General features: G+C 38.2%; 1 protein-coding gene across 1 annotated transcript in view; it reads left to right on the top strand.

Moving 5' to 3' along the window:
- TBX18 (T-box transcription factor 18) overlaps positions 1–22,702 on the top strand; it is a 37,752-nt gene that overhangs the window by 6,719 nt on the left and 8,331 nt on the right. Inside the window, exons 5-7 of the mRNA XM_063916921.1 lie at positions 11,154–11,321; positions 13,842–13,906; positions 20,104–20,198. Coding sequence (XP_063772991.1) covers positions 11,154–11,321; positions 13,842–13,906; positions 20,104–20,198 — 328 coding nt within the window. The remainder of the gene's footprint in view (positions 1–11,153; positions 11,322–13,841; positions 13,907–20,103; positions 20,199–22,702) is intronic.

Raw genomic sequence — 22,702 nt, 5'->3', positions numbered from 1 at the left:
GTCAAGCTTGCATGGGTCTACTGCATTTTGACCACTGATATACTTATAAATTGTAATTTACTAAACAGAGCTTAGATTTTAAGCCTACAATTTGAATTGTTAATGATTCCAATAATGTCAATATATTTCATGCACTGTAAGAAATTATGAGATGTTTGGTTCATAAAAATGTTTAGGAAAATATAAATAATCATTTAAATGCTCTTTGGGCTTATTTTTTATAACTGTGCAAATGAATCCAAGATGTATTTATTACATTTGCCAACAACAGAACTAATAGGCATCTGCTAGCAATTCAAAAGGCGGCATTATATTTTTATGTGGGTTCTTGCAATGTTGATTGTAGTCAAGAATGTTGAGTGCAGAGATTGACAGTACAGTACTGGATGGGGCTTACTGTCTTTGAGCAGCAATATTCGGTACTCGCTAGGCATAAACATATAGTTTTGTGTTTTATAGCTTATTGCATCTGAATTTCTCATTAGAGACAAGTAGATACTATAATGGAAGAGTTGTTTATCATAGAGAAAAGCGATCACAGTCCTTCTAGCTATGCACCTACAAGCTACGGCTAAATGGACTGATTAGCCAGTCTTGGTTACATTTGTTCTATATGCAACTGGAGCAGAGATAGTGACCAAAATGTCCAACAAACAGTAAAATAATAAAATTCCTCTAAACTATTTTTGTTTGTTTTTAATTACTCTGACTGGTACTTGGTTGAAATTCGATTTGCAAAGCTAACTCACAATGAAATTTCAAACCAAGTATCATCGCAGTCTTATGTGGCTGGGTGGTTAGGGCATCATCCACCACCTGGCCAGAAAGAGACTTTTTCCATTCATATTCTGCATAAACAAACTGCCACGCCAAGAAGAGATTGAAGTCAGAAAAGCAGAAGCTAGTTTATATATAGAACATTTTTTTTTTTATTAAGGGTGGATATCTTCAGTAATAAGCCAAGTAATAATGAACTGGTATATATTGCTAGTGAGTTTCAGTTTTAGAGGAGCCGCATGCAGGCTACTTATTTTTAATGTCTATACCAGTTGTTCTCAAACTTTTTTGAATCACGGTGCCCTAGAGTATCAGAATTTTTTTTCACGGCACCCCTCGGCCAAAAGTTTCTTATTGAGAAATTTAGAAAGAAATATTAAATGAAATAAATTGTGTTTATAAGCCATCCTTAGGTTCAGTTGTTTGGTGAGCGACAAGATTTGCTTCTGTTTGTCCACATATTTTAGGAATGACAGACACCCGCACTTGTTTTGCCTATTACATTGACCATAAATAATTCGAATTGGTTCTGCACCACCAACCCAGGGCACCCTTGCAAGTGTCCTGAGGCACCCCAGGGTGCCACGGCACACAGTTTGAGAACCACTGGTCTATACAACTGAAACTGAACAGTGTTGATTATACTGCAGTTAGATCTGGGGTGGAGCGAATGGATTGCCATTTCCATAAGATCAATAATATTTGTAGTCTTCACATTGACGTATTCAAATGTTTTAAGTGATGTCACAATTGCAAGTATTACATTTAAAAAAATCAAAATAGATATAGCTATACATAATTTTCACAGGAAGGTACAGTATATGTATTGTCTGGATTCATAGTGAAATGTACAAGTTTACTAGTATTTTGTAGCTAGCAAACCTCATACTGTTCACAGAGCTCAGTTTGCTGTTTTAAGTACTATTGTATGTAACAGTGTAAATAGTTAGTACGGTACTATAATATGGTTGCATTTTTTTAATTACTGTGCCAAGTTGGAAATACATTTATTTCATATTTGAGATATTGGTTACTTGCCTATGGATCTCACGTGTTTAAGTATCAAGAGTTTTCCAGTTTTCCCCAATTAAAATATATAACTTGGAATTCTTCTTTTCCTGTAATCAAACTAAAGTTTCTATTTTGATTAATTGGAAAAATGTAACTTATTGAAATAGCAAATAATACATTCTCTAATCTAGAGCTAAAAAAAATAGTTTACATTTTGTATAATGGGCCTGAATCAAATGTTGTAGCAATGCCGACACAGCAGCCATCTTTTTCAGTGACGGAACTGCGAGGCAGTGCAAAAGTAGCAGATGGCCACAAGTGAACAAAGATACCCACTGAAGCCATCAAAAAATGCTCCAAAACTGCATACTCTGTCACATGAACATCGATTTCTTGAGTGCCTCCATGGCAGTGCAGAATGGAAGCGGAAGCTGCGACGCTGGCGCCTTGTTTTATATGTACGAGATCACAGTCGCACGCTGAGGCAAACCCCGAAAACGATCATGACATGTCTGTTTTTACAGACAGTCGTCATTACTTCCAACAAATTGCCTCTTCCTGTCAACCACTCTGTGACTGATTCCTCACTGCGATCAGCATCGCAAAGGTACCATGGCACATGCGCACTGCAGATGTAATGCATGCACAATCTGCTGATAATCACTCTGTTGTGACACCATTGAAGTCGTGACCGCATCTGAATCAGGCCCAATGTTTGCATAAACTGTCCATGATTAATGCCTACATAGTATGTGGGAAGATGTGCTAAGCTTTGGAGAGTTTTAAAGTGGCGAGAGATAAAATACCAGCCAATCAGCTCCTAACTGCCATGTTACAGGGGGTAACAGTTAATTTACTGATGGACACAATACCGATGGTCATAATCCCGACAGCCATTGACCGACGGTCAAAATACCGGCACGGTCAAAATACAGACATTCATTATGTTGACATGTTCAAAATGGAAACATAGTCAGACTACCGACATTTGAAATGCCAACATGTCAAAATACCGACATGAGTTTTTCTGGGGGGGTTTTGGTGTGTGCAGCCAAATGAACAGAGTAGGTTGCATCTTATGCCTATGACCACTTGCAGCTCCTTACGAGGTGGCTTAGGGAAGGAGGGGCTTGTTAGGTGGGGCAAAGAACAATGTGAGCATATTGGCATATATGTGAAAAGTGGAACACACACATGGGGGGTCATTCCGAGTTGATCGTAGCTGTGCTAAATTTAGCACAGCTACGACCAGGCACTCAGACATGCGAGGGGATGCCCAGTACAGGGCTAGTCCGCCCCGCATGTCAGTGCCACCCCCTCACCCGGCAGAAATGCAAAAGCATCGCAGCTTTTGCATCTCAGGAGTTACTCCCGGGCAGCGCAGCTCATGCGGCTGGCCGGGAGAACCTCTTTGCTGCCCCGTGTTGCAGCGGCTGCGTGTGACATCACACAGCCACCGCGGGCCACCCACCCAATGGTCCGGCCACGCCTGTGTTGGCCAGACCGTGCCCCCTAAACAGCGGCTTAACGCCGACGTCCAGCCCCCTCCCGCCCAGCGACTGCCTCAGAGGCGATCGCTAGGCAATGACGGCTGGCATGCGCTGGCGCACTGCGGCGCTGGCGCATGCGCAGTTCCGACCCAATCGCTGCGCTGAGATAAACTGCAGCGAGCGATTGGGTCGGAATGACCTCCATGATTAGGGTTTATTCCTTCCCACTACCTTTGTAAACACTTCTGCAGCTAAAACAGTATCCTACACTTTAAATATTGTTGAGACTTAGGGGTTTATTTACTAAGCCTTGGACAAAGATAAAGTGGATGGAGATAAAGTACCAACCAATCAGCTCCTAATTGCCATGTCACAGGCTGGGTTAGAAAAATGACTGTTAGGAGCTGGTTGGTTGGTACTTTGAGGTCTATTCATGAAGCAGTGAAAAATGTGGAGAAGTGAGCCAGTGGATAATTTGGCCATGAAAACCAATCAGATGCTACGTATAATTTTATAGAATGCACTATATAAATGTTACCTTAACACTGATTGGTTGCAATGTGCAACTTCTCCACTGGTTCACTCTTTTCACTGCTTCATGAAACCCTAACACTGGCCCTGGCTCTGCCTAATGGGAAGAGGGGGTGGTGGTGGGGGAAATTAGATCAACCACCTCTACAGGACCACTTTAAGTCCTAGGCAGGTGGCAGGCAGGGAGGATGCTCCTTGCAGTACCCGGCCTCTGTGACTTAACAACCAAGTAGCTCCGCCTCTCCTAGCTCCCCTCTACCTCAGCAGTGTCATGGCAGGGCGGGATCACTACTGTAGGTGCATAAGTTATAAGTTAAGCAGTTAGTACTGCCAGTGGGGAGGAATAATGGAGGAGTACTGTGATGAGGTGGGGAATATTGAAGTGGTGGGTAGCAATTTGAGGTGTAAATGGAGGTCTATGCCAAGTCTTGACTACACAGACTCTCTCACCCTGTCATCCACAAAATCTGCTCCATATACACTCACTCTGTCACCTACCATACCTGTCCTCACCCACTCACACACCAGACCTTTCCCCACACACTCACCATGTCACCTACAACATCTTCCCCACAGACACTCATCCTGTCACCCACCGAACCTGTACCTGCATACTCACCCTATCAGACCTGTCCTCTTACACTTTCACGCTGTAGCCCACCAGACCTGTTCCCGTACACTCACCCTGTCACCTATAACATCTGCCCCACAGACACTCATCCTGTTACTTACCATACTTGTCCATGCAAACTCACCCTGTCACTTATCAGACCTGCCCAGTGTGCCCACAAACTCAACCTGTCACTGACCAGCACTGTCCCTGCACACTCAACCTGTCACCTATCAGAGCTGTCCCCAAAAACTCAACCTGTCACCTTCCAGACCTGTTCCCACACACTCTCTCACCAAGTGACCCATCAGACCTGTGCCTGTCACCTATTAGACCTGCCCAATGTGCCCTCACACTCACCCTGTCACCTACCAGACCTGTCCCCGCACACTCACCCTGTCACCTACCAGATTTGTCCCCACACACTCACCCTATCACCCATCAGACCTGTCTCCAAAGACTCGCCCTGGCAAACATCAGATGTGTGCTGCTCATGGCTTCTGCTACTCACAGTCAGGTCAGCCATCTGTGGAGGGGCTGGGCATATTATTTTCCATGTGGTGGCCAATTTTTTTTATTTCCTGTGGGGGCAAATGTGTTTTATTTTCTTCTTGTAGAAGCAAATGTATTTGTTTTTTTCCTGTGCAACCAATTGTTTATTTTTTTTTTTTTACTGTGAGGGAGAATATGTTTTCTTTTTTCCTGTGGGGGCCAATATATTTATTTTAGTTTCCTATTAGGGCCAATGTGTTTGTTTTTCCCATGGGGTATAATTAGTTTTTTCCCCCCTTGTGTGGGGCAATGTGTTTCTTTTTGTTTCCTATCAGTGCCAATGTGTTTGTTTTTGCTGTGGGGTCCCATGTGTTTGTTTTTTTCCTGTGGGGGTAAAATGTTTTTTTTTTTTTTTTTTTGTGGGGGCAATGTTTTTTTAATTTTTCCTGTGTTGGCCAATGTGTTTTATTTTTTTATAGTGAAGGGAAATGTGTTTGTTTGTTTGTTTGTTTGTTTTATTCCCAGTGGAAGCCAATGTTTGTGTTTTTTATATTAAATACTGCATTCCCTGTGAGGCCATGCCCCTTGTTACTAGGCCACAGCTACTTTCCCAGGAGTGCGCGTGCCCTCAGCATACAGAGAAGAAACCACCCCCTCCTGCCTTCCCCTATCATGGTGCCCCTCATGTCATTTTGTTCTGGATGCACCCCTGGGTATGCATACTACTAGGAATCAGGCCTTGTGTCTTTATGCATTTTGCAGTTATATTTGAAATATTTATTGTGACTGTACACTTTATAAATTACACTGTCAAGTTGTATAAAGATGTTTTAATTTTTATCATACATAAATCTCTCTCATATACTACTGATCAGTGCTGCCATAACACAGGAGTATATATTACTGATGTGTCTTGCTGTATCACAGAGACGCAGGGGTTAAAGTGAGCTGGAACAGGGCGGAACTGCGTTCCTTCAGTTCCACTTGGAGACGGAACGCAGTTCCGCCTCCTCCGGCGCACCTAACCCGCTGTGTACCGCCACCACAGGGTGATGCCGGGCACTCGCTGAGATTGTGTTACCAGCGGGCGCCCGGCTCTCTCTCTCATAGCGGCAGCCGAAGGCAGGAGCTCAGTACGGACACCGGACTACAGCGGTCAGACGTGGGAGCGGGGCTCGGTGAGTATTTTTCTTTGTGTGTGTGTATCTACTGGGGGCAAGCTACTGGGGGGCTAACTACAAGGGTGCAAGCTACTGAGGGCAAACTACAGGGGCACATTACTACTGGGGGCATAACTACAGGGGTTAAACTGCTGGGGGCATTACTGCAGAGGGGAATTATTACTGGGGCGCATTACTGCTGGGGCACATTACTGCTGGGGGCATTACTGCTCGGGGCATAACTACAGGGGTTAAACTGCTGGGGGCATTACTACAGGGGGCATTATTACTAGGGGCATAACTACAGGGGACAAAACTGCTGGCATTACTACAGGGGTTAAACTGCTGGGGGCATTACTACAGGGGGGCATTATTACTGGGGGCATTACTACAGGGGAGCATTACTACAGTGGGCATAACTACAGGGGTTAAACTACTGGGGGCATTACTACAGGGGGACATTACTACTGGGGGCATTACTATAGAGGGTATTACTACTGGGGGCATTACTGCGGGGGGCATAACTACAGGGGTTAAACTGCTGGGGCATTACTACAGGGGAGCATTATTACTGGGGGCATTACTACAGGGGGGCATAACTACAGGGGTTAAACTACAGGGGGGGCATAACTACAGGGGTTAAACTACAGGGGGCATTACTACAGGGGGCATAACTACAGGGGCTAAACTAGTGGGGGAATGACTACTTGGGGCTAAACTACAAGGGGGCAAACTACAAGGGGGCTAAGCTACTGGGGGCATTTCTACTTGGGGTAAACTACATGGGGCTAAACTGCTGGGGGCATTACTACTGGGAGGCTAAACTACTGGGGGCATAACTGCAGGGGCTAAACTACAGGGGGCATTACCACTGGGGGCTAAACTACATGGGGAAACCTACATGAGGACTAAACTACTGGGGGCATTACCACTGGGAGACTAAACTAAAGAGGGGGGGTAAATTACTGGGATCATAACTGCAAGGTCATTACCACTGGGGGCATAACTACTGGGGCTAAACTATAGGGGGCTAAATGACTGGGGGCATTACTACAGGCGACATTACTACTGGGGGCAATACTACACTGGGGCATTACCATTAAGGGCATTACTAGTGGGGGCACTACTAATGAGGACAATGTAAAGGGGACACTTCATAAGGGGCATCACTCTTGGGGACATAAGGACCACTACTACTGGGGGCATTGCATAAGGGGCACCACTACTATGGGCTCTCTATAAGGGGCACTACCACTGTGGGCACTACCAGTACAGTGGACATTGCATAAGGAGCACTACTACTATGGGCATTGTATAAGGGGCGTTACTGCTGTGGGCATTATGTATTACGGGGTGTTACTACTGTGTGCATTATGTGTATTAGGGGTGCTACTACTGTGGGCATTATTACTATTGTGCGACCACGCCCCTTTCTTTTTGAGACCACGCCCCCTTTTTGGTCCACATGCCGTAGGCGCGCGCAATACCTTTAATGCATGGGCGCCGGGGGGAGGGGGGGGGGGTGAGTTCCACCACCTCTCTAGGACCACTGCAGGGAGGTATATACAGGGAGCTAAAAAGTTCCCTCTGCAGTGACTATGTGTGCTAAACAAGTCTCCCTCCAGAGAATGTGTGCTAAGTAATATAACAACATAATTGCTTTCAAACACTTTATTTGCACAATATTAAAGATAATTTGTTATGTACAGTACTTATCTACTTTAAATATTGAAAGTGTTGTCCCTCACTAGACTCCCACAGCTGCATTGGAGATCTGCAGCCAGAGACAACACTCATTGCAGTTGGACTTTTTGAACTCCCTCTATGTCTTGCTGTATCACAAGCACATACCTGGAGCATATATTACAGATGTGTCCTGCTGTATCCCAGGCGTATATATTACTGATGTGTCCTTTTGTGTCACAGGCGTATTCTGATATGTCCTGCTGTAACACAGGAGCATATATTTCTGATGTATCCTGCTGTATCACAGGCACATAAATTACTGATGTGTACTGCCGTATACCTGGAGCATATATTACAGATGTATCCTGCTGTATCACAGGCGTATTTATTACTGATGTGTCCTGCTGTATCACAGGCGTATTTATTACTGATGTGTCCTGCTGTATCACAGGCACATATATTACTGATATGTGTACTGCTGTATCTCTGGAGCATATATTACTCATGTGTCCTACTGTATCCCAGGTGTATATATTACTGATGTGTCCTGTTGTGTCACAGGCATATTCGGATGTGTCCTGCTGTATCACAGGCATATAAACTAGTGATGTGTCCTGCTGGTACATATATTACTGACATCAGTAGGAGCATATTAGTGATGTGTCCTGTATTACAGATGCATATGTTAATGATGTGTCCAGCTGTAACCCAGGGGCCTATATTGCAATGACTTGCTGTATCACAGGCACATACATTAGTGATATGTCCTGCTGTAACACAGCAGCATCTATTACTGATGTGTTCTGGGAAACAACTACTACCCATGCAGAGCTGGCTACATCTTGTGAATTTGTCAACTCATCATTGGCTCCTCCTTAATCCTTATTGCATAAATAATCTTTATAATAACAGAGTCTATGCCCCCGACTGCATGCAATGATGACTATTTTGGAAGTTTACCAGCTGCTGTGATGGGAAGTAAGTTTCATTGTCCTAGCTGACCTAGAGCTTAAAGCAACTCTGCAATAGGAAGATCTGATCTTACATCTGTGGTCTGAATGAGGCTGATAACTGGAATGCAGTTTTCTTTTCCCCAAATGTGCAGGTTAAGAGAACAGCACTATGTCAGCAGTGGTCACTGACACCAGTGACTCATACTACTGCTGCTCAGGGATTTATTTTTTTGAAGCTGGAATCATTGTTAGGGACCTTCAGTGTGAGAGAAGGATGCTTACGGGTATAATGAAAGTGGGACTAATCCAGAGGGTGTTAATTTTTTTTTTTTTACTGGTTACAAAATCTAGTACAGGATTGCAAGCACTTAAGTGGAGATATCAAGGCCTATGGATGTATTATAACAGTTGTGGAATGGACCATCAGTTTTAATGCAAAATTCCAGTTTCTTATTTTGTTTCAGCTCTTCCCATTGGTAGGGCTACTAGTTTTTTTTAGGTTTCTTGTGTGATATATGGTACCTAGTGAGAAGATTATCTAGATACTGAATGACTATGGCAAATTCACTTTTGATATGGTGTTCTCAGTAATTAAAATTTAACTAATTCATTTTCACTTCTCTCAGATTGGAGAACAACTGCAAAACAATATAGCAGACGTGTTTAAAGCCACTGTAAATTTATTTAATCTTTATATGTATACTTGTATACTGTTGGTCATTTATAGTGCACCAAACTTTTTAAGATTCATTTGTCTAAAATCATTGCATATGAACTATTTATTCTTCAATACTGGGAAAATAAATATAAGAATGAGAGGTAGAAATTTGGATAGAGCTTTGATATGTTACATTTAGCACAAAGTATTTTAGCTCCGGCAATTCCTGTCTTCATGTTTTGGCAAGTTTGAATTCAGTAGAGAGTAGTGATATGAGGCTCCAATCAAATGTACAGGATCACTATGGTGTCAAACACTTCACTAAATTAAATAAAATTCACACATTTCAATTTGTGTTATGTGCTATTGTGCCTATGTTACAATAAGACAGATGTACTAAGCCTGGGGAAGTGATAAAGAAGCGATAAAGCAGTGATAATGGCAAGGTGATAACTCACCAACCAATCATTACGGATTTGAAAATTGAGAGTTAGGAGCTGACTGGCTGGTGTGTTATCACCTTCCACTTATCACCGCTTTATCACTTCTTTATCTCTTCTCCAAGCTTAATACATCTGCTCCAATATCCCATCTAAATAGGTGCTATCCCTTTTTTCTCAATTTTATGGAGTGAGCGGTTACATTGGTTATTGAATAATAGGTTGACAATCAAAAGGTCAACAGTATCTAGGTTGACACCAAATGGTCGACATGCACAAGGTCAAAATGTGGAAAAGGTCGACACAATGAATATGTAGACACAGAAATGGTCAACACATGAAAAGATCAACTTTAACCTTCCAGCACATGGAACCGCAATTGGTGTACCAGCTCTCTTCGCTCATCGTGCTTCAGGCAGGGTGCCTCGCTCCATTACCGCTGCACTTGGCACAGGCTACCATCCCCAATTGTAGTCCATATGTATAGTAAAATATGAAAAAGTTCAAAAAAAGAAAAAAATGTAAGTCATGTTGACCATATGAAGTGTCGATCATTGTCATGTCACCAATTTGAACTAGTTGACATTTTGACCATGTTGACCGTGTGTATGTCAACCATTTGACTATCGATCTATCATCCAGATATCATTACATTTTGAAGTACTGAGTAGGAATTTCTACTGTGAATGAAATGAGAATATAAGGTATCCATAGGTCACTTTTCTGAGCCTCCACAAAATTATTAAATACAAAAGCTTAAGCTTACCTGCCATATCCATATTCAGTTATGTGGTGTTAGACACAGTTGTACCTCCACTTGTATGCCTCCCAAGCGAGAAAGGCATAAAACTAGGTTTTGTAACATTCTCTTAATTGGAAACAAGTGACTGTTTTCTCCATTATTGAAAGCAAGAGCGCATATTGTTTCTATGACAAGCTAAGAAGTATCGCAACTACATCAATAGGATATGGAAATGGTCAAAGTACCTTTTCCATCACAGTTTGTTCTTGATTATTCATGGCTTCTACCATAATTTTTAAGTCATCAGCACTAAAGAAAGTTGGTATTAGCTTTTGAAGTTCTAGCATGAAAACCAAACCACAATTTCAAACACTGTTTCAATGGCCAGTCAACTGTGAATAATTAGGATCAGAAAATAATTACAAATGGAATGAAATCTTATTGAAGGCTAAAATCTGAAATTCATTTATCACTAATAATTAACATGAAGTCATCATTATACAGTTCAGTGTTTACGGTAATTAAGGAAAATAAGATCATTTATATGCAGAGGACAATTTAAAAAGTTCACATTAAATTGAATTATGATTTTCTCCCTCTCAGATTATTCTACATTCGATGCACAAATATCAGCCACGTGTCCACGTGATTCGGAAAGATTGCGGTGATGAACTGTCTCCCGTAAAACCAATTCCAACAGGAGAAGGAGAGAAAGCGTTCACATTCCCTGAAACAATATTTACCACAGTGACAGCTTACCAGAATCAACAGGTACTCAGTTCTTGAGTTTGTTGTTATCTAGAAATATTAAACCTATTATTTGAAATTAAAATAACTGGAGTGAATTTGAGCTAACATGCTTTCTTAAAACTAAACATCTGCAGATCTCTGAAATATATATAATTTTTAAATATATTAAATTACAAGATATACTTTATTATTTCAGTTCTTTGTCCTGTACTATGTCACTATTTAATCACTTATTGGTTTGTATGTAGATCTTTCATATGTTTTACTGGACAACTTGGAGCATTTTCACCAATGTAGCTGTGTACACTGCACTTAGCAAATTTACAGTTATTAAATTACCCTTATTATTCTATTTTTCAGCAGGCCTGTGCATTGGTTATGCATGAGCTTGATTAATTTAAGTGCAAAAGATGCCATAAGAGGTTTATTCAAAGCTTTACAGTCAATTAGTTTACAGAACCTTAAGAAAAACAGAGATTAAAAATACCAGGTACAAATATGGAAACATGGAATGAAAAAGAAGTAGTAGTAGTAATAATTTTATTATCACATGGTAATATATTATATACAGGTAATTTTTGGAAAATATATACAAGCATTATATACACATAAATTAGAAGATGGAGAAGAACCAGTCTGAAACCTTACACACTATACCAAAATATTAAAGTTTGAAACTTTGCTGGATTCCTTGAGATTATAGCCAGAGGGCATAGTAAGCACATTGATTTTATTTGCATGCCCTCTGTGCACATGGCTTCCATGTTTAACAATGTTATTTAGCATGAAATGAGTCTTCTGCAGAAATCCATGATAAAAGAGCGTGCTTCAATGCAACCATTAGCACATTTTATATGATATATGTTCGCATTTTTAGGGCAATAGCAGATGTATTATACCAAAATTATATTCTATTGGAGTCATATGTTTTCTCTAGTCATGTTCTTCATTTATAAGCATGAAAGAAAAGTAGACCTGGTTGTATATTGAGTTGCACTTGAATTACATTAGTATATTAATGAGGAGAGGGGTTATTGAGAGAGACAATAATCTATGTCCACTAAACTTTGCATAGGTGAATAAAAACAGATAAAAATAATGCAATCAGAGGAGAATTGTTGTGCTATAATGTTATAATACAGAGGGCTGTATAGTACATCAAATTAGTTGTGCGAAAATTGACACTTTGGGCCTAATTAAGACCTGATCGCTCGCTAGGCTCTTTTTGCAGTCCTGCGTTCGCATAGTCACCGCCCACCGGGGAGTGTATTTTAGCTGTGCAAGTGTGCGATCACATGTGCAGTCGAGTGGTACAAAAAGAGTTTGCAGTTTCTCAGTAGCCCAGGACTTACTCAGCCGCTGTGATCACTTCAGCCTGTCCGGGGCTGGAATTGACATCAGACACCCTAGCTTCCAATGCTTGGACACGCCTGCATTTTTCCAGACACTCCCAGAAAATGGTCAGTTGCCTCCCACAAACGCCTTCTTCCTGTCAATCTCTTTGTGATCCCCCATGCGAATGGATTCTTCACACAAACCCATCACAGAGCAACAAACCGCTTTGTACCCGAGCGACGCACTTGTGCATTGCAGTGCATACGCATGCTCAGTTCTGACCTGATCGTAGCGGTCTGAATTAGGCCCTATGTTATTATGGGCCTACTTCAGACCTGATCGCTCACTAGGGTTTTATGCAGTGCTCTGAACAGATAGTCGCCACCCATAGGGGGTGTATTTTAGCTGTGCAAGTGTGCATACGCATGTTTAGCAGAGCTGTACAAACAAATCTTGTGCAGTCTCTGCACAGCTCAGGACTTACTCAGCCGCTGCGATCACTTCAGCCAGTTCAGGACCAGAATTGACGTCAGGAACCCTCCCTGCAAATGCTTGGACACGCCTGCGTTTTTCCAAACACTCCCTGAAAACGGTCAGTTGCCACCCACAAACGTCTTCTTCCTGTCAATCTCCTTGTGAATGGCTGTGCGAATGGATTCTTCACACAAACTCATTGCTGAGCGGCGATCAGCTTTGTACCCATGTGACATGCCTGCGCATTGCGGTGCATATGCATACGCAGTTTTGACCTGATCGCATCGCTGCAAAAAACGCTAGCGGGCGATCAGGCCTGAATTACCCCCCATGTCTGATTTTGGCTGTTGGCGGTTATGGGAAATCACTGCTTTGAAACATTATTAAATGTTTCCTTTTCCCCTGCATCTTTACATTTTTTTTTTCATGTCAACACAATACTGTATTGGACTGTGTATATTTAATGTTTGTAAGTTCATTCACTGTGTAGCTGTATTTGTCTGCATCTGTTCTTGCCCATTATCTGCAGAACTAAGAACACCTGAACATCCCCTTAGCTTTGGTTGTTGGCTATAAAATGTTCAGACTACTGTATTAAGAGAAAGTCATATTTCCCATTTCAAGTTTGCATTTAGACATTGAACAAAATGTCTATTTGGGAAATATTTATTATTATTATACATTATACAGTGAGTTAAAACAATAAAATGTATTATTGTTTTTTGGTTACAGATAACGCGTTTGAAAATTGATAGAAATCCATTTGCCAAAGGATTTAGGGATTCTGGGCGAAACAGGTAATGCATGAACTATATATGTATAGATATATAGAACATTGTAAAATATATACATTTCTGACATTGTGTTTGACCTGTGTTTTTCTACCAACAAACTAGTAAACACTTTTCATGCTGTAACAGTTGAAATCTTTTGTTATTATAGTTTAACTTGTACAAAAAAGGCACATGCTGACCTGGCTACACTGATGCAGACTCTGATCTTATCTACAGATGATATTCCCAGATATTGCAAGATTCAGAGTTACACTAAATTTATAAATCTGAGACCATTCAGGATTGCAATAGATAGGAAACGCAAATAGGTAATAGACCACTATTGCCATTTTCTGAAAAGCTCTACCAGATCATTTAACTAATGGAATATATATATATATATATATATATATATATGCACATTTCCACATAAAGGCTTTCTGCACACTCTGTGAAAAAGCCTTTTCAGATAACATCTTTACCTTCTATAAGTTCTAAACATCTGGGCTGGGGTGTAATGAAGTCCGAGATCAGCGGCAGTGCTAGATGCAAGCCAAACTCTGACTTTTTATTAAGGGGCAATCATTTACAAGGCATGGTTTGGCCTTTTAAATGATTTCCACTTTTAAAAAAAATGTCTGAGTTCGGCCAACGTCCCGCAGGGCAGCTGGTCTTGGGCTTCATTACATCTCACCCCTGGTCCCCACTTACATTAAACCACTGTCTTTCTTTGCTACAGAAAGAAGCATTTTACTTTTGTAAGATATGTCTTTAGAGGAAGTGAGAGGAGAGTGTGAATTGACTGTATAGATAGATAATATTTTTACATTTACTTGCATGCTCACAATACAAATAAAGTAATGTTTTGGTGTTAGTGTCCCTTTAACTAAACCTCCATCTGTGGTTACAGCTCATTCACTGCAAACAGACAATGATTGTATTCAATCCTGTGGCTGTAATGTGTTGTTAGGTGCATTGTGGGTGAATTAGTTAGCAAAAATGAAGCAGGGCTTTGATACAAGGGTCTCCATGTTTACATACGATTTTAAAGACCCTTTAAACTTTGCTTTACTTCAGTGAAATCCTGCAATATTAGTGTCTGCATAACGTTTAATAACATGCAGCCTATTTGTGTCTACAATACCTATCAGCCTTTTAGATTTTGTGATTTATGCCAATATACTGTAGATTTTTTCACAACACCCCAAAGTTAAATATATATTGCCATGTCATTTTATACCCAATACATCTGTCATTTTAAATGCCCCCTCCATGGACTGAGGGTGTCAAGGGGTCTCTCCTATCTTAGGTGAAGGACAACCTGAAGATTCCCTTTTTTCTTTCTAAGGGGTCTCTTGGTTATGGGGAATGAGGGAATTGGGCCCTTCTTGCTTTTGGCAAGGTTCCAAAGAGCCAAGTCCCAGTACAGTTTTACACTGCACTTGGTTTTTGGATTACGCACACCAGGCTGCAATAAAAAAATAGATAAAGCTGTAAATCTAGCTTTGACGTGTATACCATACATATCTTGCATTAAAGCGAGAAATATAACTAACAATCTAACTTATATTTAACTAGGGTAAAATAAGAATTAGAATGTGACATGTAATTTTTTTAGGGGCAATATGTATTGTAAGATATCGCCTTTAAAAAACTTGCATGTTTTCTAGTAATTTAGGAAGCTTCACTGCTTTGTAAAGGTGCTCTTTTTCTGCCAGGTATTTCTTTCCATCCTACTATGCTTTGAAACCTATTTTTTTACATATTTATGGCCAACCATGCTTCTTTGAGTCCTATGCCAATCTGATATCACATCATCATTACTATTATGTGCTATCATAGTGTGGAAATAATCAGCCATTTGTCTCTCTGTTTAATACAAGTGTGATTGTGACCAAAATAAATGACTTTCAATCATATGTGATTAAATACAGGGGTGAAGCAGTGCTACTCTATAGCAGAATGTGAATAGGGGACTGGTAGTGTCATACTAGGTTCCCCAGTGTCGTGCTCCTTTCCCATAATGGCAGAACAGGGCCTCTTCCTAGCATGTATTTCCCAGCACATGTGCCATCTCAGAAAGTGCCTTCACTCTGCTTTTCTTATACAGGGCAGGATTGTATCTGTGTTCTTGTGAAATCATTTATAATTTAGAACTATACACATATCACCTCCCTTGTTCTACAATGATCAAACTATAAATCAACAATTAATTAAATAATTATGCCAGCATAACTGTACACCTTCCATCCCAAGATATATTCTGTTTCTGTAGGTGTGATATACTTTTCAGATGTCAACGTTCAGAATGTCGGCAATAGAATATCAACATTATGCATGACAGAAGTTTTTTGCAAACTCTGTCCCTGTATGTGATAATTGATACATCCGTGCGATGTAATAAATTATCGCATTGCGGATTGTGCCAATATTATCACAGCACATCTGCATCCTCAGATGCAGATGGTGATAAGCTGGTCCCTTAATATTTTTGTTTTTTAAAACCACTTTTATAGCCAGATCCGTTGTGACATTTTCTAGATATCAAAAAGGTAGCAAAGGTTTAGAGGCAGTAAGTTTCTCGAATGAGGCAAGAACAATAAAAAAGTCAAGGTATTTACATCAGGTAGAACTGGGTTCAAACCAGATCATCAATAATTATTTGCTAAACATACAATTTTTTTGTAAGTATTAAGTAAACATCATATACATCAGTTCCGCACTAGTTCAGTTCTCGAAATGTATATTTTTCCTGTAGTTCCCAGATATTGTATGTCAGTAATGCAGAGTTACCATAGTGTATATAGGACTTATGTTTACCACAAATTAAAATATGATGAGATCAATGAGCAATTTGGCCTATTATCCGAAGGGACAAAATAGCTCAGATTAAAAATGCCAGGACACAGTGCAAAACCTCTGGTACACCTCTGGCAATGAATAATCAGACACTTGGAGGCATTTAAATAGCAAAATGTGACCCATACTGACATGCCAGTTTTCAGATGAATTTCTTTAAACATGGGGTAAATAATGTGGGACAGCTACATGGAGTTGGGGTGTTGCATTTATGAAAAAGTGCTTTTTAACTTGCAGGTGTGAGTTAATAGTTTTTCCCCAACATTTTGCAAACTTGCATAAAAACACTGAAAACGGACATTAAATAAATTTTTCCACTCCCATAAAACACCTCCCATTGAATTGAATCACCCCGATAGTTTGTTAGTGTTCTACAGATAAATAGATATTCTATCCTTTCAGCAATGTATCATTTTACTGTTCAGTGTTTGGCCAAATTAATAAAATAAAATAAAATCTGCTTATGTGCAGCCTGAAGTAGTCATATTATAAAAGAAGAGAAGCTATATATTGACAATCTTGATGTACATGAATAATGTACCCATTCTCAAACTCAGTTTTACTACAGTTGAACCATTTTTTGCAAATGAAATATGCAAGACATTCACACATATACGCGTGAACTTGTATACATACCTCTATTAAAATCTGCATTGTGCACAATTCTAAGTGATTGTAATTACTTTGAGGCATTGTAATATAAATAGTTTCATTATAATTGTGATTCTTTAAATGATTTTACTGTTATAACAAATTATGGTTACAGCAAGATGAAATGTATAAATATCAAAATGTATGTGTTGGTGTCAGGAAATGGCTTGCTTTGCCTCTTTATTGCTTTTGCTTCCACCGAGAAAAGGAAAAAAAATATTTATTCATTTACAAAAAAAGGAATGTTTTCTCCCTCTAGCCTCTTGCTTTTGTTTGATCTGCAAAAAGGGTGACAGGCTAAAATCTGGTTTAGTTTAAGAGGTGATTTAATCATGGCTCAGAATTAGTCTAGTTTAAGACCTTGGGACCTAGCTTCACAGATATTACAGTTTCTGAACTACAAAGAAATAGACTCAAAAACAAAATTTATTCCTGTGAGCATACCGCTTTCCCATAACCTGATTATGCTACAAATAAAATTAATTCTTCTGTGACTTATTAAACGTGTTTTGTAAATGAATTTTATATAGTCAAAATCTGCCACATTATTGTCTGTTAGATATACACAAAATGTTTCCTTTTTTTATCTATCTATCTATCTATCTATCTATCTATCTATCTATCTATCTTTCAAATATGCCTTTACCTAAACTTCCAAACTTACATGCGTAAAAGTGTTTACAGAAACACTGCATATACACACCTACAGTGTACACAAATGTTATTACATTTGCAAATTCTGTCTATTCATCCGTTCACAATAATAATCTTATGCCAACTGATGTGTCTTACAAAGAATAGCACATTTAATTTGCTAGACAGAGAAAAATGATCTTTCAGTCCTCAGCTGTGGAACTATATATTTATTATTGTTGTGGATTTTTTTTTATTATGCAGTTCTAAACAGATTTTTAACTCATGCTATTTATATTTATAGCTATAAAATTTATATAGATATAAAATATATTTTATGAATTTTCTTATATTCAATGTGCCGTGCTATTGTTAGCTGAAATTTCATTGCCTTCCATTAGAAATTGTGTATTACAGCACTTTTACTGTTGCATTCTAACAAGAGGCTAATATATAGAAAAATGTTCTTTCAATAACATTTTACTGTGAATTAATCAATTGTCCAAGATTTGGAAATGTTTACATGAAAGCACCTTGAGTCCTGTTGGAGAAAGAGTGCTATATAAATAAAATTATTATTATTATTATTATTATTATTATTATAAATAAGTGCAAAAATAAATAAATATGCATTTAAAAATGCATACATGTAAAAAGTTTTATATTGAGTGTACTTTCATATTACATTATCATACACATCTTATTAATATTATGAGATCACAACCTCTTTACCATTAGGAGGTATGCGTGTACCTCCAAGAATTTGTATTTTGTTGTGATTCTGAACCATATTTAAGACTTACACAGTGAAAACCATTTCTTTAAAGTCAATGCATTAGGTCACTAAAGTTATTATAAAATCAAAGTATATGACAATTTCTAAGAAAGAAACCCAAATGATGAAATGTCTGCGGATATAATATAATTTTGTTAATTCACTGCTTAGAACTCTTTTAACGATTATACCAGTTAAAGCATTTTTTGGCATAATGCAATTTAGTTTTATATATAGAATTTCAACCTCCTTAAAGGTGCATATAGTTGCAGGGTTTATTTAATAGAAATCAGCAGCTTAAGCCGTTAAAAGATATCCTGGAGAATATTAGCAGAGTGAAAGCAAATTTATGTGGTGAGAATAAAGTTCCATTCTTTAGCTAAACTTTGAGTCTGACCCTATAAAATGGTAAATCAGGAAGGCAAAACAATTTCTGCTCTTTAAATAATTGTAAGAATTTCACTAAATAAATATGGGCATTTGATTGCATAAATTAAATTGGCGATAAAATGTGGAAATTGTTGGACGGCATCTTGTATAAATTATCACCCAGGCTATACTCTACAGGAGGTACCTTTTTATCTCCTATTTAACTAGAAGTGAAAAGTCTGGGTTACTGCTGAAAATGAAGGCATTTTTACCCAGCTTTGGCTAATAAATGCTTTATAGCTGTTGCCTGCACAATATCTGTAAGCTCAGAGAAACTTTGGCATGAAACTGTTTGATAGTTATAATGGGGTTCTAAAACTGGCATTAAATAAAAACAAATCACTTACAATAAAATAGTTTAAGAAGTTTATTATTAGTAGAAATTGTTTTTCATTGTTATAAAACTGAGTTGTCAAAATATCTTGATTTTCAAAGACATTTTGAACATATTGAACAAGACATTACTTTTCAGGGCTCTTTCATACGGGTACCTATCCCCCTTTTTTGTGCTTTTCACACATTAACAAAACACCTCAATAATAGAGAAAGTCAGAATCATTCGTACCATTCCCACCACTGAATTTTTAAATTTTTCCCTCCCAAGTCAAATATACAGTAGCATATACACAACTTGTTTTCTAAGTATGTGTTAGTAAAATGCGTGACTAATATGCATTTTAAGCACTCTTTCGATGTGTTTTACCAATTTTACCAACACATATGTGTGTATGAATCCTTTAAAGTTGATTTAGTTTTAGGCAGTGCATTCTACATGTTCCCAATGTTTTCATGTATTATCTTTAAATATTGCAGATGTTTTTGGATATGTATTTCTATGTACTGGTTACATGTATTCCATTTGGAATTATTTTAGGATGGGGTTGGAAGCCCTTGTGGAGTCTTATGCATTTTGGAGACCATCCTTGAGGACACTAACATTTGAGGACATACCTGGTATTCCAAAACAAGGTAAAGCATGATTTGATAACTATATTTGCTTATATCAATACCATTGTCAATACTAAAGCAACCACTTGACCGCATTGTTAAGTAACCAACCTTGCTGATAAGATGATGAACTATGTTTGGATTTGAATACTGGTCTTATGATTATGTTTGTTGAGTGGTTATGTCAACTGTGAGAAGGTGTAATTTTTTTTATCTGGTGTGAGGAAGAGCAAGAGGTTGAAAGGAGTGAGATGTTTTATTATGGGCAGCTATTTTTGTAATACTGTATTGAGTTAAGTAGTATTATAAGAGATTAATAGACTTTTAGGTGAAAAATGTTCTATTCATGTTTGCAGATGTTTTAATATTTCTACTTGTAATTAGTTAGAGGTTTGTAGCAACTGAGGTGCAATTTGTGGAATCCAATTCCAGTGACTGACTTTTTAGTAACAAATCAACAGTACATACTGACATAAAAAGGTCCTAATGTTCTTTTCTTATTGACATTATTAAAACTGATGCAAATGCAGTATACCAGTATACAAGAAAAATACTACCTGCTTATGCATAAAGTACATTAATATTTTAAGAATACTTTATTTAAATCTGCAATTTTGGGTTGATCTTGGTTGTAAACATCACTCAACTTTAAATATGTCCACACATTTTGATGATCTATTAACTAATAAGGCCAACTGTTATTTCAACTGCATCTTTCATCAAACATCTATTGTTTAATCCCAATGACAGAACATGCAAACAGACTTTATGATATGTGAAGTAAAATGTCAATTACATGACTCTTATTTCTGTTATTTATAACATTAAATGTTATATCCTATGCAATTAATATTGCTAAAAACAAGTATTTGCTCTGTGCATATACTAACCATATCTGTTTTTTAAAATACGAAAATAAGTTCAGAATCCATACACTGGAATAACCAACATTGACATCAAAATATGATAAAATAATAAAACGCTGCTGTAACATTCTATTCAAACATTCAACTTAATAAACATATAATAATCTTTACCCAATCTCCTGGCTTGCAAACTTAGGTTAGCTGTAAGATGGTTTCTCCAAAACTGTGTAGAAATTAGTTTAATAATTCCGAGAGCAGAGAATTTATTAATTAATAGAAATGCTTGGCTATAGTCTTTAAAATTATATATGCAAGCAGTGAAAAAAAGGAGAGAATAGGCTATATTATACAGTGCATTACTGTTAATAGGCTAATATGGAATTTATAGATCGACTATAAATTAGTAACTTCAGATGTTAATGTGTTTTTTCTAAATTATTTAATGCAGTAAACAACTTCTATATTTTTAATAAACATGAAGTTAAGGTTAAGTACACATCACCTTCAAGAAAACATAGAATGCGCTGAAGATGAAAAAAAAATTATTCTTGGTCAATGTCTTGATAAGTTTCATGGCAGACCATATCATTTCATCTGGAGTAACACTAGAAATGAAATCATCACATCTGGTCTTTCCATATATTAGTTTCAATGAAGTGATGATAGTCAGTTAATGATCAACACTTGGCGGTAACTTCTAAACAGATGGGCTTGATTTGGTACCATTAAGGCTGATGAAATAGCTTGTTCTGTCATGAATTACATTATATTTAAAACAAAATGCCTAACTATTAGAGTAGAATTTTAATATTTAACACATTGTAGATTTGCACATCTGAGATTTCATGCTAAAGAAATCCAGCATCATCTGCTAAGACCCAATGTAAGCAACCAATGGATTTAATTTACAGGCTCCTCACTTCCATGAATTTAAGGATATAGATCCATTTGTTTCATTATACCAAGTCAAACTGGCATTTTAGGGTCCGCACATGACTCTATTTTTTGTGTGTTTCTCTTAGCAATCATATCTCTTATCATCTTATGTATAAGTCCCATTAAATCGTTCTCCAACCATATATGTTAATGAAAGTTATATTGATATAAATAAAGAGTAATGTTGTTAGGTGTGGTAGCTGATTATGGTGGTGTGGTATCTGAAGCTGGTATGCTTGCTGTTTTATATGTTTTTAAGATGCATGAATTATTATTTTTGATGAATAAGTATCTAGTTAACTCCATGTGTCAGACAATCAATCCATGTCATTATTTTCTTTATTATATTTTTTTTAAATTATCTTTACATTTTTAATATAGGCTCTTAAACCGAATAAATACTCACTGACTTTGCCTATGTTTCAGACCACAATTAATTTTTATTTACCAGGTTTTTGTTTCCCACTGAACTTGTGAAGTATAATACATACATTTATAACAGTCAAGATCTCTCCTGGTTCTCCCTACTATTTATTGTACTAAGCAAAGCATAAGGGGGCATGTAGTTAAAATGCTGCTGGTTGAAATACCGACTCTGGAATCGCAAAGGATGGCATAAGACCAGTGTCAAAATCCTGATGGAGCTCAGGATCCTGGCATAAAAATTACCAATGTCTGGAATCCTGATTGTTCTTCCAGTGGGACATGCTCACATCCTGCCTG

The sequence above is a fragment of the Pseudophryne corroboree genome, chromosome 4 (genome assembly GCF_028390025.1).
Source record: "Pseudophryne corroboree isolate aPseCor3 chromosome 4, aPseCor3.hap2, whole genome shotgun sequence".
NCBI lineage: Eukaryota > Metazoa > Chordata > Amphibia > Anura > Myobatrachidae > Pseudophryne > Pseudophryne corroboree.
Note: the sequence above shows the minus strand (reverse complement) of the source record. Positions and strands in the feature narration are given on the sequence as shown.